Source organism: Trichoplusia ni, chromosome 25 (assembly GCF_003590095.1).
Source record: "Trichoplusia ni isolate ovarian cell line Hi5 chromosome 25, tn1, whole genome shotgun sequence".
Lineage (NCBI taxonomy): Eukaryota > Metazoa > Arthropoda > Insecta > Lepidoptera > Noctuidae > Trichoplusia > Trichoplusia ni.
The window spans coordinates 2340417-2356625 of record NC_039502.1 but is presented as its reverse complement, the minus strand read 5'-3'; the positions used below and the strand labels follow the sequence as shown (position 1 = coordinate 2356625).

At 40.9% G+C, this 16209-nt stretch overlaps 3 protein-coding genes across 3 annotated transcripts; 1 reads left to right on the top strand and 2 right to left on the bottom strand.

Moving 5' to 3' along the window:
• Positions 1-6494: 6494 nt before the first annotated feature.
• Positions 6495-7529, bottom strand: LOC113505330. The gene is made up of 2 exons (XM_026887968.1): positions 7056-7529; positions 6495-6797 (listed from the first exon to the last, which is right to left on the bottom strand). The coding sequence occupies exons 1-2, from the start codon at positions 7341-7343 to the stop codon at positions 6555-6557; spliced, it is 531 nt and encodes a 176-aa protein (XP_026743769.1). The 5' UTR covers positions 7344-7529; the 3' UTR covers positions 6495-6554.
• Positions 7530-7756: 227 nt separating this feature from the next.
• Positions 7757-9240, top strand: LOC113505329 (uroporphyrinogen-III synthase). The gene has a single exon (XM_026887967.1). The coding sequence runs from the start codon at positions 8360-8362 to the stop codon at positions 9110-9112; it is 753 nt and encodes a 250-aa protein (XP_026743768.1). The 5' UTR covers positions 7757-8359; the 3' UTR covers positions 9113-9240.
• LOC113505331 lies at positions 9150-13067 on the bottom strand. The gene is made up of 3 exons (XM_026887969.1): positions 12524-13067; positions 10498-10599; positions 9150-9446 (listed from the first exon to the last, which is right to left on the bottom strand). The coding sequence occupies exons 1-3, from the start codon at positions 12656-12658 to the stop codon at positions 9312-9314; spliced, it is 372 nt and encodes a 123-aa protein (XP_026743770.1). The 5' UTR covers positions 12659-13067; the 3' UTR covers positions 9150-9311.
• Positions 13068-16209: the final 3142 nt, after the last annotated feature.

Genomic DNA, 16209 nt, shown 5'->3' with positions numbered 1-16209 from the left:
ATATCCGGTGCGGAATAAAGTCGTTAATTATATTATTGTTGTATAGTGCTTTGGGGTGATTAAAAATGTCTGTTGGGAAAGTTCGAGATTTTGACATAAAAAATGGGAATTGGTCGGCGTACGTCGATCGTCTCGAAATGTATTTTGTTGCTAACAAAATAGCGGAAGAATTGAAATTACCGACATTAATAGCTCTTATCGGCGAACCGGCTTATGAGTTACTGTCTACTTTGGCGAGCCCGAGAAAACCATGAAATATAAAGAAGCGGTGGAACTACTGCAAGCACATCTACAGCCGAAACCATCAATTCTCGCGGATAGGTATAGGTTCCGACAAAGACGCCAATCAGCGGGCGAAACAATAGCTGATTACGTAGCAGATTTGAAAAAAATGTCACGTTATTGTGAATTCAAGATTAATTTAGAAGAAAATTTGTGCGGGTTACGTAGCGAATATATACGTCAGTGGTTATTCGCGGAAGATAACATAGATTATCAAAAAGCGCTAGCCAATATTCTGGAGGCAGCCGAGCGGGACGCCGGGGCCGTAGAGGGAACGCAGGAACAAACTACCAGCCGGGAACTAAGCAAGAGAATACACAAGTTGGAACTCAACAAATGCTCAGCCTGCGGGGTCAACGGTCATGGGGCACATAACTGTAGGTACAAGGAGTTCGAATGTAGTTATTGTGGACAACCTGGCCATTTACGAAGAGTTTGTAGAAAAAAGGAAATTGATCGTCGCATAAAATCTACGAATTCAAACCGCGGGAATAATGGCGCGCGAGGAAGGTCACGTAGAGCACGCGTGATCGGGTCGAGCGCCTACGGAGCGGCAACATGGCGCGCGGTGGGCGCAGCAGCGCTCGCACCGCGCGCAGCAACGACGTTGCCGACGCGGCGTACTGGCTGAGCGAGCCAGCAAGGGATGACAACTCTAGCTCGGAGCAAGAGTTGAGTTGTTTATAAAGCTTCTAGTTAATAATAAAACCATATCGATGGAGATTGATACAGGCTCTGCGTTATCCTGTATAAGCAAGTCTGCGTATAATGAGCACTTTAAAGAATTACCTTTGAAACCATGTAAAATGAAAGTAAAATTTTATGATGGCCCTGTCATTCAACCAATAAGGTATTTAGAGTCTGATGTGCAATATATGAAAAATATGAAGAAATTAGATCTGTATGTCATCGATAAGGGTACTACTAATTTACTAGGTAGACAATGGTTATCGGAATTAAATATTGAGATACCAAAATTTACTAGATGTAACCACATTAAATTATGTAAAAATAAAATGTTTAACGATATCATTTCCAGACATGACAACCTATTCGTTGGCACGTTGGGCAAATATACCGGTGAAGAAGTCAAGTTATGCGTGCGGGATGGGACCGAGCCAGTTTTTTGTCGAGCGCGCCCCGTGCCTTATGCACTGCTAGCGCGGGTCGACGCTGAGTTAGGCGTCATCGAGCCCGTTGAACGGTCCGACTGGGCCACACCGCTAGTAATAGCGAGGAAGGGAGATGGTGGAATACGCTTATGAGCGGATTATAAGGTGACACTTAACAAGGCGTTGCTGGTTGACTGGTACCCGGTCCCGAAGGAAGAGGACTTATTCAGTAATTTGAGCGGCAATCATTATTTTACTAAGCTAGATTTGTCACAGGCTTCATCATCATCATCATCATCTCAGCCTATAGCAGTCCACTGTTGGACATATGCCTCTCCATAATTTCTCCAGCGCGACCGGTTCGATGTCACAGGCTTACAATCAATTAATTTTGGATGAAACTTCTCGGAACTACACAGTAATTAATACACACAGAATACTTTTTAAATACAATCGCCTCGTTTATGGTCTCTCTTCCAGTCCGGGCATTTTTCAAAAGTTTATGATGAATCTCTTTAAAAACGTGCAGGACGTAGTCATATTCTACGATGATATTTTAATAAAGAATAAGTCATTAGAATCTCCTTTAGAAAGAGTTGAACAGGTTTTTAGTATTTTAGAGAGGAATGGGTTGAAAATTAAAAAAGAAAAGTGTGAGTTTATGGTAGGCCAAGTCAAATATTTAGGATTCATAATTGATAAACATGGCGTACGGGTAGATGCAAATAAAATAAAACCGATCATATCTATGCCCGACCCAACTTACGTCTCAGAATTAAAATCTTTTCTCTGTATGGTTAATTTCAATGGAAAATTCATTAACAGTTTGAGTACACATATTACACCACTTTACGAATTACTAAAGAAAGGTAAACATTGGCAATGGACTAAAACACATAGATATGTGTTTAATAAAGTTAAACAACTTCTATGTAGTACTGAAGTATTGACACACTTTGACATATCGCTGGAGAGCATAGTAACATGCGACGCGAGCGCACGCGGGCTGGGGGCCGTGCTGGCACAGCGCGCGTCTGACGGCAGCGAGCGGGTTGTGGCGTACGCATCGCGGGCGCTCACTGCCGCGGAGTTACACTACAGCCTAATACATAAAGAAGCCTTGGCTATAATTTTCGCAGTAGACAAGTTTCATCAGTATCTTTATGGCAGAAAGTTTACACTACGTACAGATCATAAACCGCTGGTCACAATTTTTGGGCCCCATGCAGGAATACCGAACACGGCGGCGAGTCGTTTACAGCGGTGGGCCATTAAACTATCAGCTTACGATTTTATTATAGAGTACATTCAATCAGATAAAAACACGGCAGATATTTTGTCTAGGTTAATTAGCACTCAAAAAGAAGGAGTTATTAGTGAAGAATTAGACACACCTGAACAAATGTATTTACCTACACTTTGCCGCAGACGCATTGTTATTAGATTATCAAACTTTAAAAAAGAAATCATTTCGGATAGTATATTGAGCAGAGTAGCTAGATATATAAACGATGGCTGGCCGGTCGAGGTGGAAATGAAAGAATTAAAACCATATTTTAACCGTAGAAAGGAATTATATATCGAGCTAGGGTGTGTAATGTGGCATGTAACATGTAACATAGGCTAGTAATTCCTAGTACGTGCAGAAATAAAGTGATCGCTGAGCTTCATGAGAGTCACATGGGCATAGTTAAAACTAAATCGTTAGCGCGAAGTTACGTGTGGTGGCCGGGAATAGACGAGGCACTAGAGGCAGCGTGTTGCAGCTGCACCGTGTGCGCTGAAGTGGCGGACGCACCACCTGCGCATGCGCCCCGCGCCTGGCCGTGGCCAGATCGACCGTGGACCAGGATACACGTAGACTTCTTAGGCCCGGTAGCCGGTCTTACTTATCTAGTGGTAGTCGATGCACATTCAAAGTGGATTGAAGCTATTAGAATGCTGAGCACCACATCGCAAGCGGTAATAAAAGAATTACGAGAGATGTGGGCGAGATTTGGGTTACCTAAACAATTGGTTAGTGATAATGGCCCTCCGTTTTTCAGTGGAGAATTTCAGCAATTTTTAGAGAATAATGGTATAGAATATATATTTTCGGCACCGTATCACCCAGCTTCTAATGGGGCAGCGGAAAACGCTGTTAAAATTTGTAAAAAGAGCATTAAAAAGGCGACTAAATCAAAATCCGACGTACACTCCACATTGTGTCGTTTTCTATTGGCGTACAGAAACACACCACACTATACAACCGGGGAAAGCCCCGCCAAGATGTATTAGGGCGCAACTTGCGCATGCGGTTAGATTGTTTGAAACCAGACCAGAAGGCACTAATTAAAGCTCGCCAAGAGAGTGTAGAGGCTACATCGAGTGGCGTCACAAGACAGTTTAATCCGGGGCCCCTGTATGGTTCAGAGAGTACCGTGGCTCGAACAAGTGGTCTGCAGGGACTGTTATAGAGAAAACAGGTATACAGATTATAATGTTAAATCTATCCACGGCACTGAGGTGCATAGACACATTGACCAACTAAAACCAAGAGTGATAAATAGGACAGCTAGGCTAGTAGATGCAAACTTTAGGAACTTTCAACCAGTTTAGCCTGTTAAGAGCTCTCGATCTTCTCTTGTGTTTCCTTCAGACAATAGTCAAGCACCGAACATAGAACCGGACCGGACAAACGGAATCAGCTTGACTAAAGCATTGGCCGAGGAAACAGCCCGCACGCAAACAGATGGAAGTGATTTGGTTTGTTTGGTTACAAGTGAACCCTTGTCAAAGTCAAGTGTACCTTTAAATATGCCCAAGGTGCAGGAGACGGGTAGTCCTAGGGTTCCTATTATGCGGGATATACGAACTAGTAATCGTACACGCAAACCGGTTAAGAGATATGGTTTTGATGATGATTGAAGTAAGAAAATATATTATAAGATTGTTACGATTATTATTGTTACGTTGTTAAATATAATTTAGTAAGTAAGTTTATCTGTAATAATTAAGGGTGGAGGTGTTACATATGATTAAAAATATATGTGTTATCTGTGGACAAGTGAGGAGCGACGCGCACGAATTTGGGAATGGCGCGTATTGAAATATAAGCCTGAACTATGCAAACGTCTATTATTTATCAGATGTCTCCAGCTGGCTGGCGGCAGGTCGTGTAACTTTACAACAACTGGCGCTAGAGGCCGGCGGGCGCGAGAAAAGATTTTGAGTGCTGTATTGAATTGTTTTCAAAATAGGTTTGACGAATTATCCGTATCGATAGAACCACACGCATCAGCTTATCAAGCTGCTAGTGTGATTTCTACGTACTTAACAATAATAATAAACTTTGAGATATAAATAAAAAACGTGTCTAACTAGTAACGGTCTATGTAGCAGCATACTTTCTGCAGAGCAGCTTGTGGTGAGCTGTTTGTGAGTAGTGATTCCATTTAATATTACGGCAGCAGCCCAATTATCTCGATAATTTGTAATAGTTCTGCAGCTACCTTAGGCCGACCTTGCCTGTTCTTCTATAGTGCAGGCGTAGACGGTGGACGGAAGTCGTCTGCATGTAGGACCTGTATCCCGTACACGCCTTAATAGAAGTTATCCCATGAAAATAAAGAGACAAAAATAATGATAGTATCCAGAGGGTAAAACCGAAACCCTATCAATGAGCCTCCATCCGTCATTATGTTAGTCACCTTAGACCTTGTCTTCGTGATAAAGGTAGCTAAAAAAAACGCCGCGCGCTTGGGATATCGCTCTAAAGCATAATCCCGTTTTTTTTAAGGTGATTAAAACAGACCCTATTTTGTTTGTTGTGTGCCTCATGTGTTCTAAGTTTCGGTGAAGTATTTTACATTCATATTTATAATACATAGTAGCTGACCAGCAAACGTTGTTTTACCTAATAAATTATTTCTAGTTGTATGTATCTTTTAATGCCACATTATAAAAAAATAAAAGCAAACAATTTCGTCCAAAAAATTAAATATATTTTTAGTTTGAGCACCCCTTAACACTTAGGGCTATGAAAAATAGATTTTGTTCTTTTCTCAGACCTACCCAATATGTATACAAAATTTGGTAAAAATCGGTAAAGCCGTTTCGGAGAAGTACGGTAACTAACATCGTGACACGGGAATTTTATACACGGTGATTTTTTATTTTAGTCGTCTTACAAAAGCAGCCCAGTTAATGTATCCAATGACCAGATCACGTTCATAATAAAAAAATAGATATTTATGAGATTTGAATAAATTTAAAATGCAATTTTATTCAAAATTATGATGCAATTCGTAGTTTGTTAGAAACACAGCTTTGTTGCGAGCGCCGTCCGAGCCTTGTAACAATGGTGAGGGGCGCAGGAGACGGCGCGGCGGCGTTTTAATCATTTTTAAGAGTATATTTCAGATTTCTCTTGTTCTTAGTTGATGATAAAAAAATAATAATCGCGACTAGGGGTATTTTACGTCGGATACATGAACTGGGCTACTTTTGTAAGACGACTAAAAAATCACCGTGTATATTAGAAGATATACTAGGGATGAAACTAGCTTTTCTTAAATCCAATAAAAATCATTCTAACATTATGTCTTCAAAAATTAAATTCTTATTTTTTTGTGTAGGTAATAAACATTGTTGTTGTTATTTGTCTGAAATCAGACAACGCCGTCCTATATCGCCCTAGCTCGAACGTATTCGCATGTAACATAAGTGTAGGCACATATGATAAAATTGTATATGCCACTTCCACAACAGCTCTACGCACATGACCGCCTAATGAGGCACTTTGTATTCTGAGCCGGTTCCAGCCTAGTCCCTTACTTTCTATTGTAGGCAGTTGATTTGGTCATGTTTGGCAAATAGACAGCGGAGTTAGTTGGCTCAGTTTGCTTCATCTCCATTTAACTACTTATGTAAATTTACGGGTGTCGAGTTCGCCACTTGCCCCGCAGTGGCGGTCACACTGATGCCACTGCCGGTCGACCAGCCACCCTTTACAGGTCACAGGCTACCCATGCAACGTAGCTACCATGTATCTTCGCGCAACATTTGGCTGATACGTTCCGAGTTGACAAATTTATCGCTCCGCAGCGCGACGCAGTAAATAAAACCGCACCGTAAACAACTGAACACTATAATTATTAAATAATAAACGCGCGGCAGACATTACGCATCGAGCGTGGGATTCCTTAAAAAATTGAGGTCATCATCGAGGCCTTTGTCGAAGAAACAGTTTGAAGGCGGTCCGTTGTGGCCGGCGAGGCAGCGGTGCTGGCGGAGCAACAGGTACAGCAGCAGGTTGTACTCCGAGGTGGCGTTTTGCACCATCTTCAGCGTCACCTCGAGCTGCTCCTGCTGCGCGTCCCACGCGCGCAACCGCTCCACGCTGGCGCCCAGGTACTGGTTCAACTACACACACTACTTGCGTCAGCTAGGCAATGTTTCATCACTTAAGAAAACTAAACTCAATCCAAATACTGACTATAATATGCAAGTCTATCTAATTAACCACACACCGCCTATCACGTATAGTTACATTTATAAAATACCGAACTTCTTCCGAAATAAGACCAAAATGATCCAGATACTAATATAACGTAGTGACTAAGCAAATCTGACAAAATGTAAGTAATGTTTGGGAACCGTATATTTAATAAAAATGCGCACCTTTACAATTCTTCTTTCCATCAGCTTTCTCTGTATCCACTCGCAAAGGTATGTGAATAACCCTAGGAGCAGTAATGTGACAGTAACGAACAAGTCCAGCGGCGGCAAGTGAACAAACGCGAGATCAAACCAGGCGAACGAGCTAGGCGGACTCTCGGGCTGGTCGACACTCGTCAGTGGATCCTCCACGCCGGCATACAGGTCCGGCACGTAGTATTGTGCTGGGAGCAGAAGCAGTGCCACCACCGCCGTCACCACCAGCCCGCTCGAACATCCATTTATCGCCATTAGTAACCCTCATCCGTCCACCACGATAACAAAGGATCACTGCACTCTATGATGAACATAAAATTGTCCATTCATCTGTGGCATTGATAATTTTACCTAATTATTTACAGTCCTGTTATTGTGAGTTAATGACACATCCAATTTTTTCTTTTGGACTTTACAAATTATTGCATACTCTTTGGAGTGCATTGTAGATGATGTCGTTTTTGTTCGGTCGCCCGATGGCGCCTCGGAGCTTAACATAAAAGTAAGGCATATGTTATTTAAACATAGTAATACAATTGATTTTACCAAACACAAATTGTTTATTATTAACAAAATAATTGCCTGATTTTCATTTTTGAAGAATAAGAGCAGTAACAAAACGTTGCCTTAACGGTCAGCTGTGTCTGTTACTGTCAATTTGACAATTGTAAGCGGTTTGTTCGTGAGACTTTTAATTATTTTACGTTTTTATGCATCTATGTTCTATGCTAACTGTACCCAATATAAACACTCTGAAAATTGTAAGTATTTGAGACTAAACATGGCTGTTTTCTATGTACAAGAAACTTTAAGGAAATTTACTTTGGTTTTATCACATAAAGATGAGGGGTGGATACCTAATGTTTGGTATTCGTAGGAACATAATTAAACTTATAAGTTAGCCTGGCTGACATTATCACTATTAAATGTCGCGGCCAAGTCAAGCTTATGTTGCGGACGTTGAGTGGTAGATAGACAGTGGAACGCGCCCTCTGACAATATGGTCATGTTTTGACAGACTTCGTTTCTTGTAACATTCTCAAAGTACTTAACTAGTAGTAGGTAATTTAAAAGAATTAGTGACATTGTGTGTAACTTAAAATTTGTAGATGACCTCTATTTGCCAATAAAAATATATTATCAAGCATAATATTAAAGAATGACGAAAAATAAATCAATTCGTAAATTCTTCAAGTATTTGTTTTGATTGCAAAAGCAGCTATTATATGCGGAAACAATAACTACATGCATGTAGTGTGAAACTGGTCATCATGAAGAAAGTAGCATTATTCAAAAGTGAGTCTGAAGATTACCATAATGCATTCCTTGATAAGAATTATAAGGCAATATTTGTAGAGCCACTTCAGTTTGAGTTTGTGAGCAAACATGAACTGTCTGATAAACTACTTTGTGCAGACTACACAGGCATTATATTGACCAGCCCAAGAGCAATAGAGGCAGTATCTAAATGTTGGGACCCCACTAAATTTTCTTTGTGGAGCAAGAAAAGAGTGTACACAGTAGGTGATACAAGCTCTCATAAAGTAAAGCTCTTACTTGGCCTAGAGACACTCGGAAGTTCATCAGGGAATGCTGAAAATCTGGCTAAAATTATTGTAAATGAAAACTCTAGTCATGCAAAGTTTTTCTTCCCATGTGGTAATCTAAGATCAGAAATGCTACCTAATGTATTGAAATCAAATGGAATCACAATTGATTCACTCACAGTGTACGAGACCCAAGAAAATGAAAAGTTAAGATCAGATCTTATGGAGCTTAATAAGTGTGAGGCACCATGCTGCATGGTATTCTTCAGTCCCTCAGGGTGTGAATACACTCACCGACAGCTACAAACCTTTAGCAACAACCTCTCTAGTCTCCCTCACTTTGCTATTGGCAACTCTACAGCACACAAGATACAGAACCTAGGAGTGGAGGTAGCTGGAGTTGCGGCCAAACCTCAAGCTCAAAGTGTGGTGCTCACCGTACACAATTACTTCACCAGTGGCAGCTTGTCACAGTAGCTGGAAATGCAGTGCTTGTACAAATTACATCCACATGTTTGGGAGTTTAGGATGTTTATTATTGTCTGGTATTGGATATAATTATGTACCATTAATTGTATAAATATATTGTTAATTGTTACCAGTAATGTAATTTATTTATTTATTTGAGTACACCTAGAATATTGTACAGTGAGTGGGTATGAGAGGCCAGCGCGTGCTACACGTCCTGCTCGGGCGGCGGAGGGCGCGGCGGCTCGCGCGGCGGCCGCGCTGCGTCCCACAGCCGCATCGCCGACACGTACGTGATCACTGCGCTCGCCGTCACCATGCCTGCGTTTATAACTGCCAGTGGCTGAAATTTGTAAATATTTCTATATAAATACTGTGTATTTTTCTCAATTTGCTACCCCGCCGTCAGCTCATGATTAAGGACTCCGGTTAGGTCCGAAACTAGTCGGGCACTCCCGACAAATGCGTTTGAATAAACCGTTGCATCATTTAATAATAACATATTTTTCAAATATTTTTACCTTTATCTAGCAAATATCCCATAACTGTCGTGACCAAATATAAATTCAAATTTTCCCACGTTTTTATACACTCACTTTCTTGTTTGTTTTTTTGAGGCACTTCCGGATAAGCTAGCAAGCTGAAAATTTCAGGGTAGCTTCAAACCCGAGGACAATGCAATTTACTGCTATAAAAACGGTTGGACCGATTCTGATGAATGTCACCACTTCACGCGCAAGACAGATATTGATGGGTATTGGGTTAGCCTACCAAACTTAACCTCGACTACCGTCGCAGTATATAGTTAGCTACATTTCTAGCCTGACATTTTGTAGTCAGTACAGAAACTTAAACACTGGGATATTTTGTTTTAATTAATTTGACCGCAAATTTTAATTACAACACTCGCTTCTATATTTTATAATAAAAGATTTTAGGATATTTCAAGCTGAGGGATAAAAAGAAGGTGAAAGGTTGTGTGGGAATCAATTATTTTTATATCAGTCTAGCCTGAACTGCGATGCTGTGTGTGTATTTTTGTAAGTCTGTTCCATTAGTCAAGAGTTACCATTTTTATTCAATATACAATTATACAAACAAATATATCTACAATTTATTTACCAACTTTTTCATATTTTAAAACCGCTTAAACCTTCCCTGGAGTTCTACGAATATTTCAAGACGATATTTCAATAAGCCAAATCGATTCACTGTTGAGCCGTTCTCGAGTTTTAGCGAGACTAACAAACAGCAATTCATTTTTATACATAAGAAGAAAGAGAAAGATTTATGATATGTTTGCGAAACAGATGATTTATTTGTGAAAAATTGATTGTTCTTATTATCACAGATTATGATTATGAACGCAAATAGAGCAAGCTTCTAATCCTCACCCCGTGCATGTAGCTGATGATACTCGTGAACTCGCAAACAGTCATGCTCAGTACCGCAGTGATGAGCAGCAGGACTCCCATTACCGCTGATATTATGATGTCCTGAGGTCAAAAACCATGACAAGCCAACAGAAAATTACATTAGACGTTTTAACACGGTAGGTATTAAAGATGGATATTACCGTGTTAATACACGGAGTGAATAGAACAAAATATTAGGTCTGCCTACGTCAAACCAAAAATAAACACATTTGACAAGGCAAGGCTCCCTGTAATAATACTTTACTCGCGGCCTTGCGTGACCTCGTGCCTACAAATCCATGTATAGCTAGAATTTGTATGCACGAGGTGCAGGTTTGATCCCGAAGGCAAGTACTAATGTGATATTATTAAAGTTATAAGATATGTAATTTATTATTCTATGACATCACTGACTAACAGTGAAAGAAAACATCTACAGAAAAATTGAATTCTAAATATTGGAATCTCGAATAGTCAATCAGCAGAAAGCTAGGGTGCCGATCACCGTTCAAACCATTCTATGCGGAAAGAATCCTTTGGCCAGTAGAAGGACTTATATGGGCTGATTTATATTTCGATATGGACAGTGAGTTAGTTTCTGTAAGTAGGTATATTCTTTATACATAAGTGTATGGCCGTGGAGTACGAACAGCAAAGAGATACCCCTGCGGCGCGCGGTGCGGCAGGCGCAGCAGCACGCCGGCGTACAGCAGCGCGGCCGCGGCGCCGCTCGCCAGCCACGCCGCGCCCGCGCCCCACGCCAGCGCCGGCCCGCACCCGCCGCCCGCCAGCAGCGCCGCCGACACCACGCACACTATCTGAGGACCATCGCCGGCCACGTGTACAAGCCACTGCTTTAGGAGGAACTTATTACTTACCTATTAAGATGAGAGAAACGAAGCAAACAATCTGATTCCAATTGGATTGAAACGTGTAGCAGTGCTAGATATCTATCTATCTATGAGTATATATTGTATAACGATTTCACTATTAAGGAAAAACGTTCATAGCTCATAAGTCACAGATATTGTGTTTCAGACACAAAAAATGGGTAATCTTTAAAAGAAATACCTTATTTATCATACTAACTTGAACGCTATTAGCCTAACACTTTCAGATAACAAAAACTACAATCATTAGATTCAAAATTGCAATAATAGTTGTTATTGTACTCTATAATAATATTTTAAACGAAAAGACAGCGTGCTGCTGGGAAGTTTGTTGGGCCGTTTCTTCTTTCACAGGCCACAGCAAAAGGAAGCGGTGAAGGATGGGCGAATTTGGGTACTGTCCAATGAAATCTAGACCTTCAAAAAGTGCCACTTAGTAGACTAATTTGAATAAATGACTTTTGTTTTTGAGTAACACAACATACAAAATTGTTTATGGGGACATATCTTTCAACCTAACCAAAAAAAAAGAAATTATCATTATAACAATACGTTTATTTTTTTCCGATACTTTCGTTACTCAACGATTATTTCACATGATTGTTAATTCAGGAATATTGCACTTCTATTTGTAACTTAATTTTTTGACAATACGCCCGTCGTTATGATCTACCCGATTGATCTGATATAGGTTGAGTATTGGGTATAGGGTTCCGCAGTCAAACCGTGTAAACGGTTTTGCGGGGCATTTAATTTACTTATGTAATATATATGAGAATAATAAAGAAAAAAAAAAAAAAAAAAAAGGTACACTTACAAATATTTGATAAAATCAGCGGCTTATACAAAGTGAACTTGAACCAGATAATACGCTACGTCTTTTAATGAATCTTGATTTCGAATACTTATGCTAATTCTAGGAATTATTGATTACCACAATCGTGTTTTAAATCTTTGAAAAAGAATTGTATGTAATAAAGTAAATAGAAACACCTTTTTACATTTATTTCACAAACAATCCTTTTTCTTGGTAGGTAATGTAGGTCTGTTGGCAAATGGAGCAATCAAGAGAAATTATATAAAATATTCTAAAAAAAATAGTGAATCTTACTGACCGCGGACAATACTTTCAAGATCCCCTCTGGCGACAAAAAGTAATCCTTTTCTGTATAATATTTTAGAAATATGCGATGTTCAAGATGGTCATCTAAATCAGAGTTTAACTGTTCCGCTGATGGTGTCGTATCCATTTCCTTGTGAGGCGGCGGCTACCGAGTCGAGTGGAAACTTTATCTATAGCTTCTTCAGTGCACAACAAACAATTAACAAAAGCGATACAATGATGTGGTGGATGGAAGCACAATAAATCAAATACTGAGCTACCATTGATAGCATGCTTATCTATAAAACCAATATTTTGTCATGGATAGTCCTAAGATAACTTAGCAACTATTCGATAAACCACTTTGAAGTATTGTATTGCCGTCAACACAAGATGTAAAAATTCATTAAATAATTAAAATAATCTCTGTCATTTAAACGCGAGTCGATTAAGCAAAAACCAGCCGTTTTCATTTATAGCTAACTAGCTTTCCGCCCGCGTCGAGGTCGGTTATATCGCGTTTCCAAGAGAACTCTTCAAAAGTCCGGGATAAAAACTATCCTGTTCCTCCTCAAGGTCAACTCTATCTCTGTACCAAATTTCATTAAAATCAGTTCAGTGGTTAAGACGTGAAAGCGTAACAGACAGACAGAGTTACTTTCGCATTTATAATATTAGTAGGGATAATTCATCAGTAGCGATTATATTAAATATTCTAACAAAAAGAAAGAAAATTCTGCGAAGCTGAGGTAGTTTTTAATAACAAGAGCTGTTATATACATGTTGTATATAATCACATGAGTGAAAATGTTACAATCTGTGGTATAATGTGATCTTCCTAGCCTGCAGGCTAGACTGAAGATTCGTGAAGACTTCATTATTTTATCAATCACAAGTTCATTTGAATTTTCATTTCTTTCTAGTGACATGATAACGTCACTCCAAATAAAATACCTGCTGTTTATGTAATCACCTAATTTAACACGTACAATTGTGTCCTATAGTATAACTATAGTTTGCAGTAAATTCGATTACAGCCCTGCTCTACAATAAATATAAATGCGGACAACATCACATACATTGTTCTGAACCCTAATTAAGTTGCTAAAGCACTTGTGCTATGGAATACGGACACAACGAAGAAGGTACCATAAACACCCAGACCGGACACCAGAGAATAAATGTAATTTTTTACATTGGCCCGACGAACCGAATGTTTTACGAGTACTACTAAACCCAGACTTTATTTTCAGATTAGCAGTTCTGTCGCATCACAGCGCACATGTTAACCTGAGTTGTCGTTAAGGTAGGGAAATATTATTCAATATTCAAACTCTCTTTGCCCTATGATTATCCCGCAACTCCGATATAAGGCTAGAATACTCGAACGCAGGAAAGTAAACATTACAATTTGGAAATAAATTAGAATTAAGGGGAAAAAATTAAATGCTTTTTTTTATATTTGTATAAAACCATATAATTATTATCATTAAAATTTTTAAAGTAAAAATGACTAGTACATATTTTGCTCGAGATCGTACTGTAGGTACACAATGAACATTAGATCTGTCACTTACAGTGCAAGTCACAAGTTCCGAACACAAGTAGTTGTACGAAGGTACTTGTACATGTCACACAAAGCGGGTTCGATACTTACGGGTGATATGTATAAGACATACAAACGGAATGTAACGCGCCAGAACACAACACTGAACCGAGGCGGCTGCGAGACAAGCACAACACGTAAGCTCGTGGACACTACCACCGGTCGGACTGTACAAAATTATTTCTATAAGTAAACAATTTTCAAACATTCTCTTAATTCTAACTAAAGTACGCTTATCATTGTTTGAACAATAATTAAATACTAGTTATATATTATATCATGCAAACGATTTGATCCATTACAAGCGTTACGAAGAAATTAAGTACGCAACGCGACGTGCGCGTCGTTCATACATCAATTATATTACCATTAACATAATAATAGATATTTTGCTTACAATTAAAACGTTACCCTTCGCATACATTTCGTGTATAAGTAAGTATATGTTCTTTCTTAATATTTGCATAAATGTCGTATCTTATATATGAAATATAAACAATACGTAGTGGACGAAGACAAAACTAGAACAAACACACGGTCACGGTCGAAAAACTCTAGATGACGTACAACGACAGCTCCCGGACCTCACCTCGATATAAGACACGACTAGAGATTATAAATATTTGTGCAAAAACTAATCGAGGAACGGTCGTCGCTCGTCGGGCTCACAAACAGTCATCGCTATCTCTATAACGGACTAGAATAAAAATCAGCCTCGCAGAAACGAAAGAGACGGTGCCGGCGCCCCGGCCGGCGTACAAAACTAGAAAACGGGCGCCCCCGCCGGCCGCCTAGAAGTCGGTGGCCTCGGGCCTTCACTATAAGGAGGGCGCGGGCGCGGGCTCGGGCGCCGGCGGCACGGCGCGGTACGCGGCGCCCGGCGCGCCCGGCCACGCGCGCGCCCCCCGCCGCAGCGCGCGCCGCGCCCCCGCGCCCAGCAGCGCGCCCCCCGCGCCCGCGCCCAGCAGCGCCAGCGCCGCGCCCGCCAGCAGCAGGCGCCCCGCGCCCCCCGCGCCCCCGCCCGCGCCCAGCACACCCTGCAGCGTCAGCGCGCCGCCCAGCGCCAGCGACCCCGCGCTCCACGCGCTCGTCACCGCGCCCTGCCGACCGCCCGATACATAGTATATACTTATAGATTCATCTTGCTTGGTAAAGGCGGTATCGATTATAACTGACAAGACATGATGTTTACCCATAATTGGAACATTCGTTTTTTGTTCAATTACCTTGTTCCAGCTAACAGTTAAGTGGGTCCTAAAATAGTTACACGATTTTAACACTTAACACAGTATAATTTGTATAAAGTATGACTAAAGCAATACTAAAATGGACTCCAGAAGCTAGACGAAAAGCGCCAAGCCCAAAAAGAGAGGCCTAAGCCGTCGTACACCTATATTCTCAATTGTTGGGGTCAAGTTTACTGCAGCGCTTGCGACCGAGTGTTTAGATCCAAACTCGGTCTAGCCAGGCACATGAGGGCTCACGCTCGGCAGTGAACTGTCCTCTCACCAGCTTGTTCCAGTCGAGCGGCAGCAGCGCGGTGAGGCGGGTGACGTGCAGCACGAGCAGCGCGGAGTGCAGCAGCAGCGACGTGAGCGCGCCCAGCAGCAGCAGGCGCACGCGCCCCGCCAGCGGCGCGCGCCCCACGCGCAGCCCCACGCCCGCCCACACGCACGCGCACGCGCCCGCGCTGCACGCCTGCGCGGTGTGGGGGTCACACAGACGACTACTTATTAATCATATTTTATGTTTTTATAAAACTATTTTGGAACTGACATTTGAATTTGGTACCCATTTAGATCTCACTTCCTGTGAAGTCAACAACTAATGCATATACCATAATACTGAACTTGGCTCTCATTTCACATTTATGTTTTTGATGAGATAATGAAAATATACTATTATAATTAATGTACATAAAGTAATTACGCTTTATGGACATAAATCATTATATTTTACAGTTAAAAGCACTAAGTGAATAATAGAATTGACCAAAACAAAAATTATAATAAAATAATACCAGTTTCTGATTTAAACGCGTGAATCGATCACAGGTTAAGCTACGCTTGACGCGGTTGTTCCGTAGATGGGTG

Excerpts from the sequence above, each read along its gene's own strand:
- LOC113505330 (XM_026887968.1), bottom strand. The coding sequence starts at position 7,343 with ATGGCGATAAATGGATGTTCGAGCGGGCTGGTGGTGACGGCGGTGGTG. Across the intron at positions 6,798-7,055 it reads TGGAAAGAAGAATTGTAAAG|TTGAACCAGTACCTGGGCGC; the intron begins GTGCGCATTTTT and ends TAGTGTGTGTAG.
- LOC113505329 (XM_026887967.1), top strand. The coding sequence starts at position 8,360 with ATGAAGAAAGTAGCATTATTCAAAAGTGAGTCTGAAGATTACCATAAT.
- LOC113505331 (XM_026887969.1), bottom strand. The coding sequence starts at position 12,658 with ATGGATACGACACCATCAGCGGAACAGTTAAACTCTGATTTAGATGAC. Across the intron at positions 10,600-12,523 it reads TCTTGAAAGTATTGTCCGCG|GACATCATAATATCAGCGGT; the intron begins GTCAGTAAGATT and ends TTTTGACCTCAG. Across the intron at positions 9,447-10,497 it reads TCATCAGCTACATGCACGGG|CCACTGGCAGTTATAAACGC; the intron begins GTGAGGATTAGA and ends TACAAATTTCAG.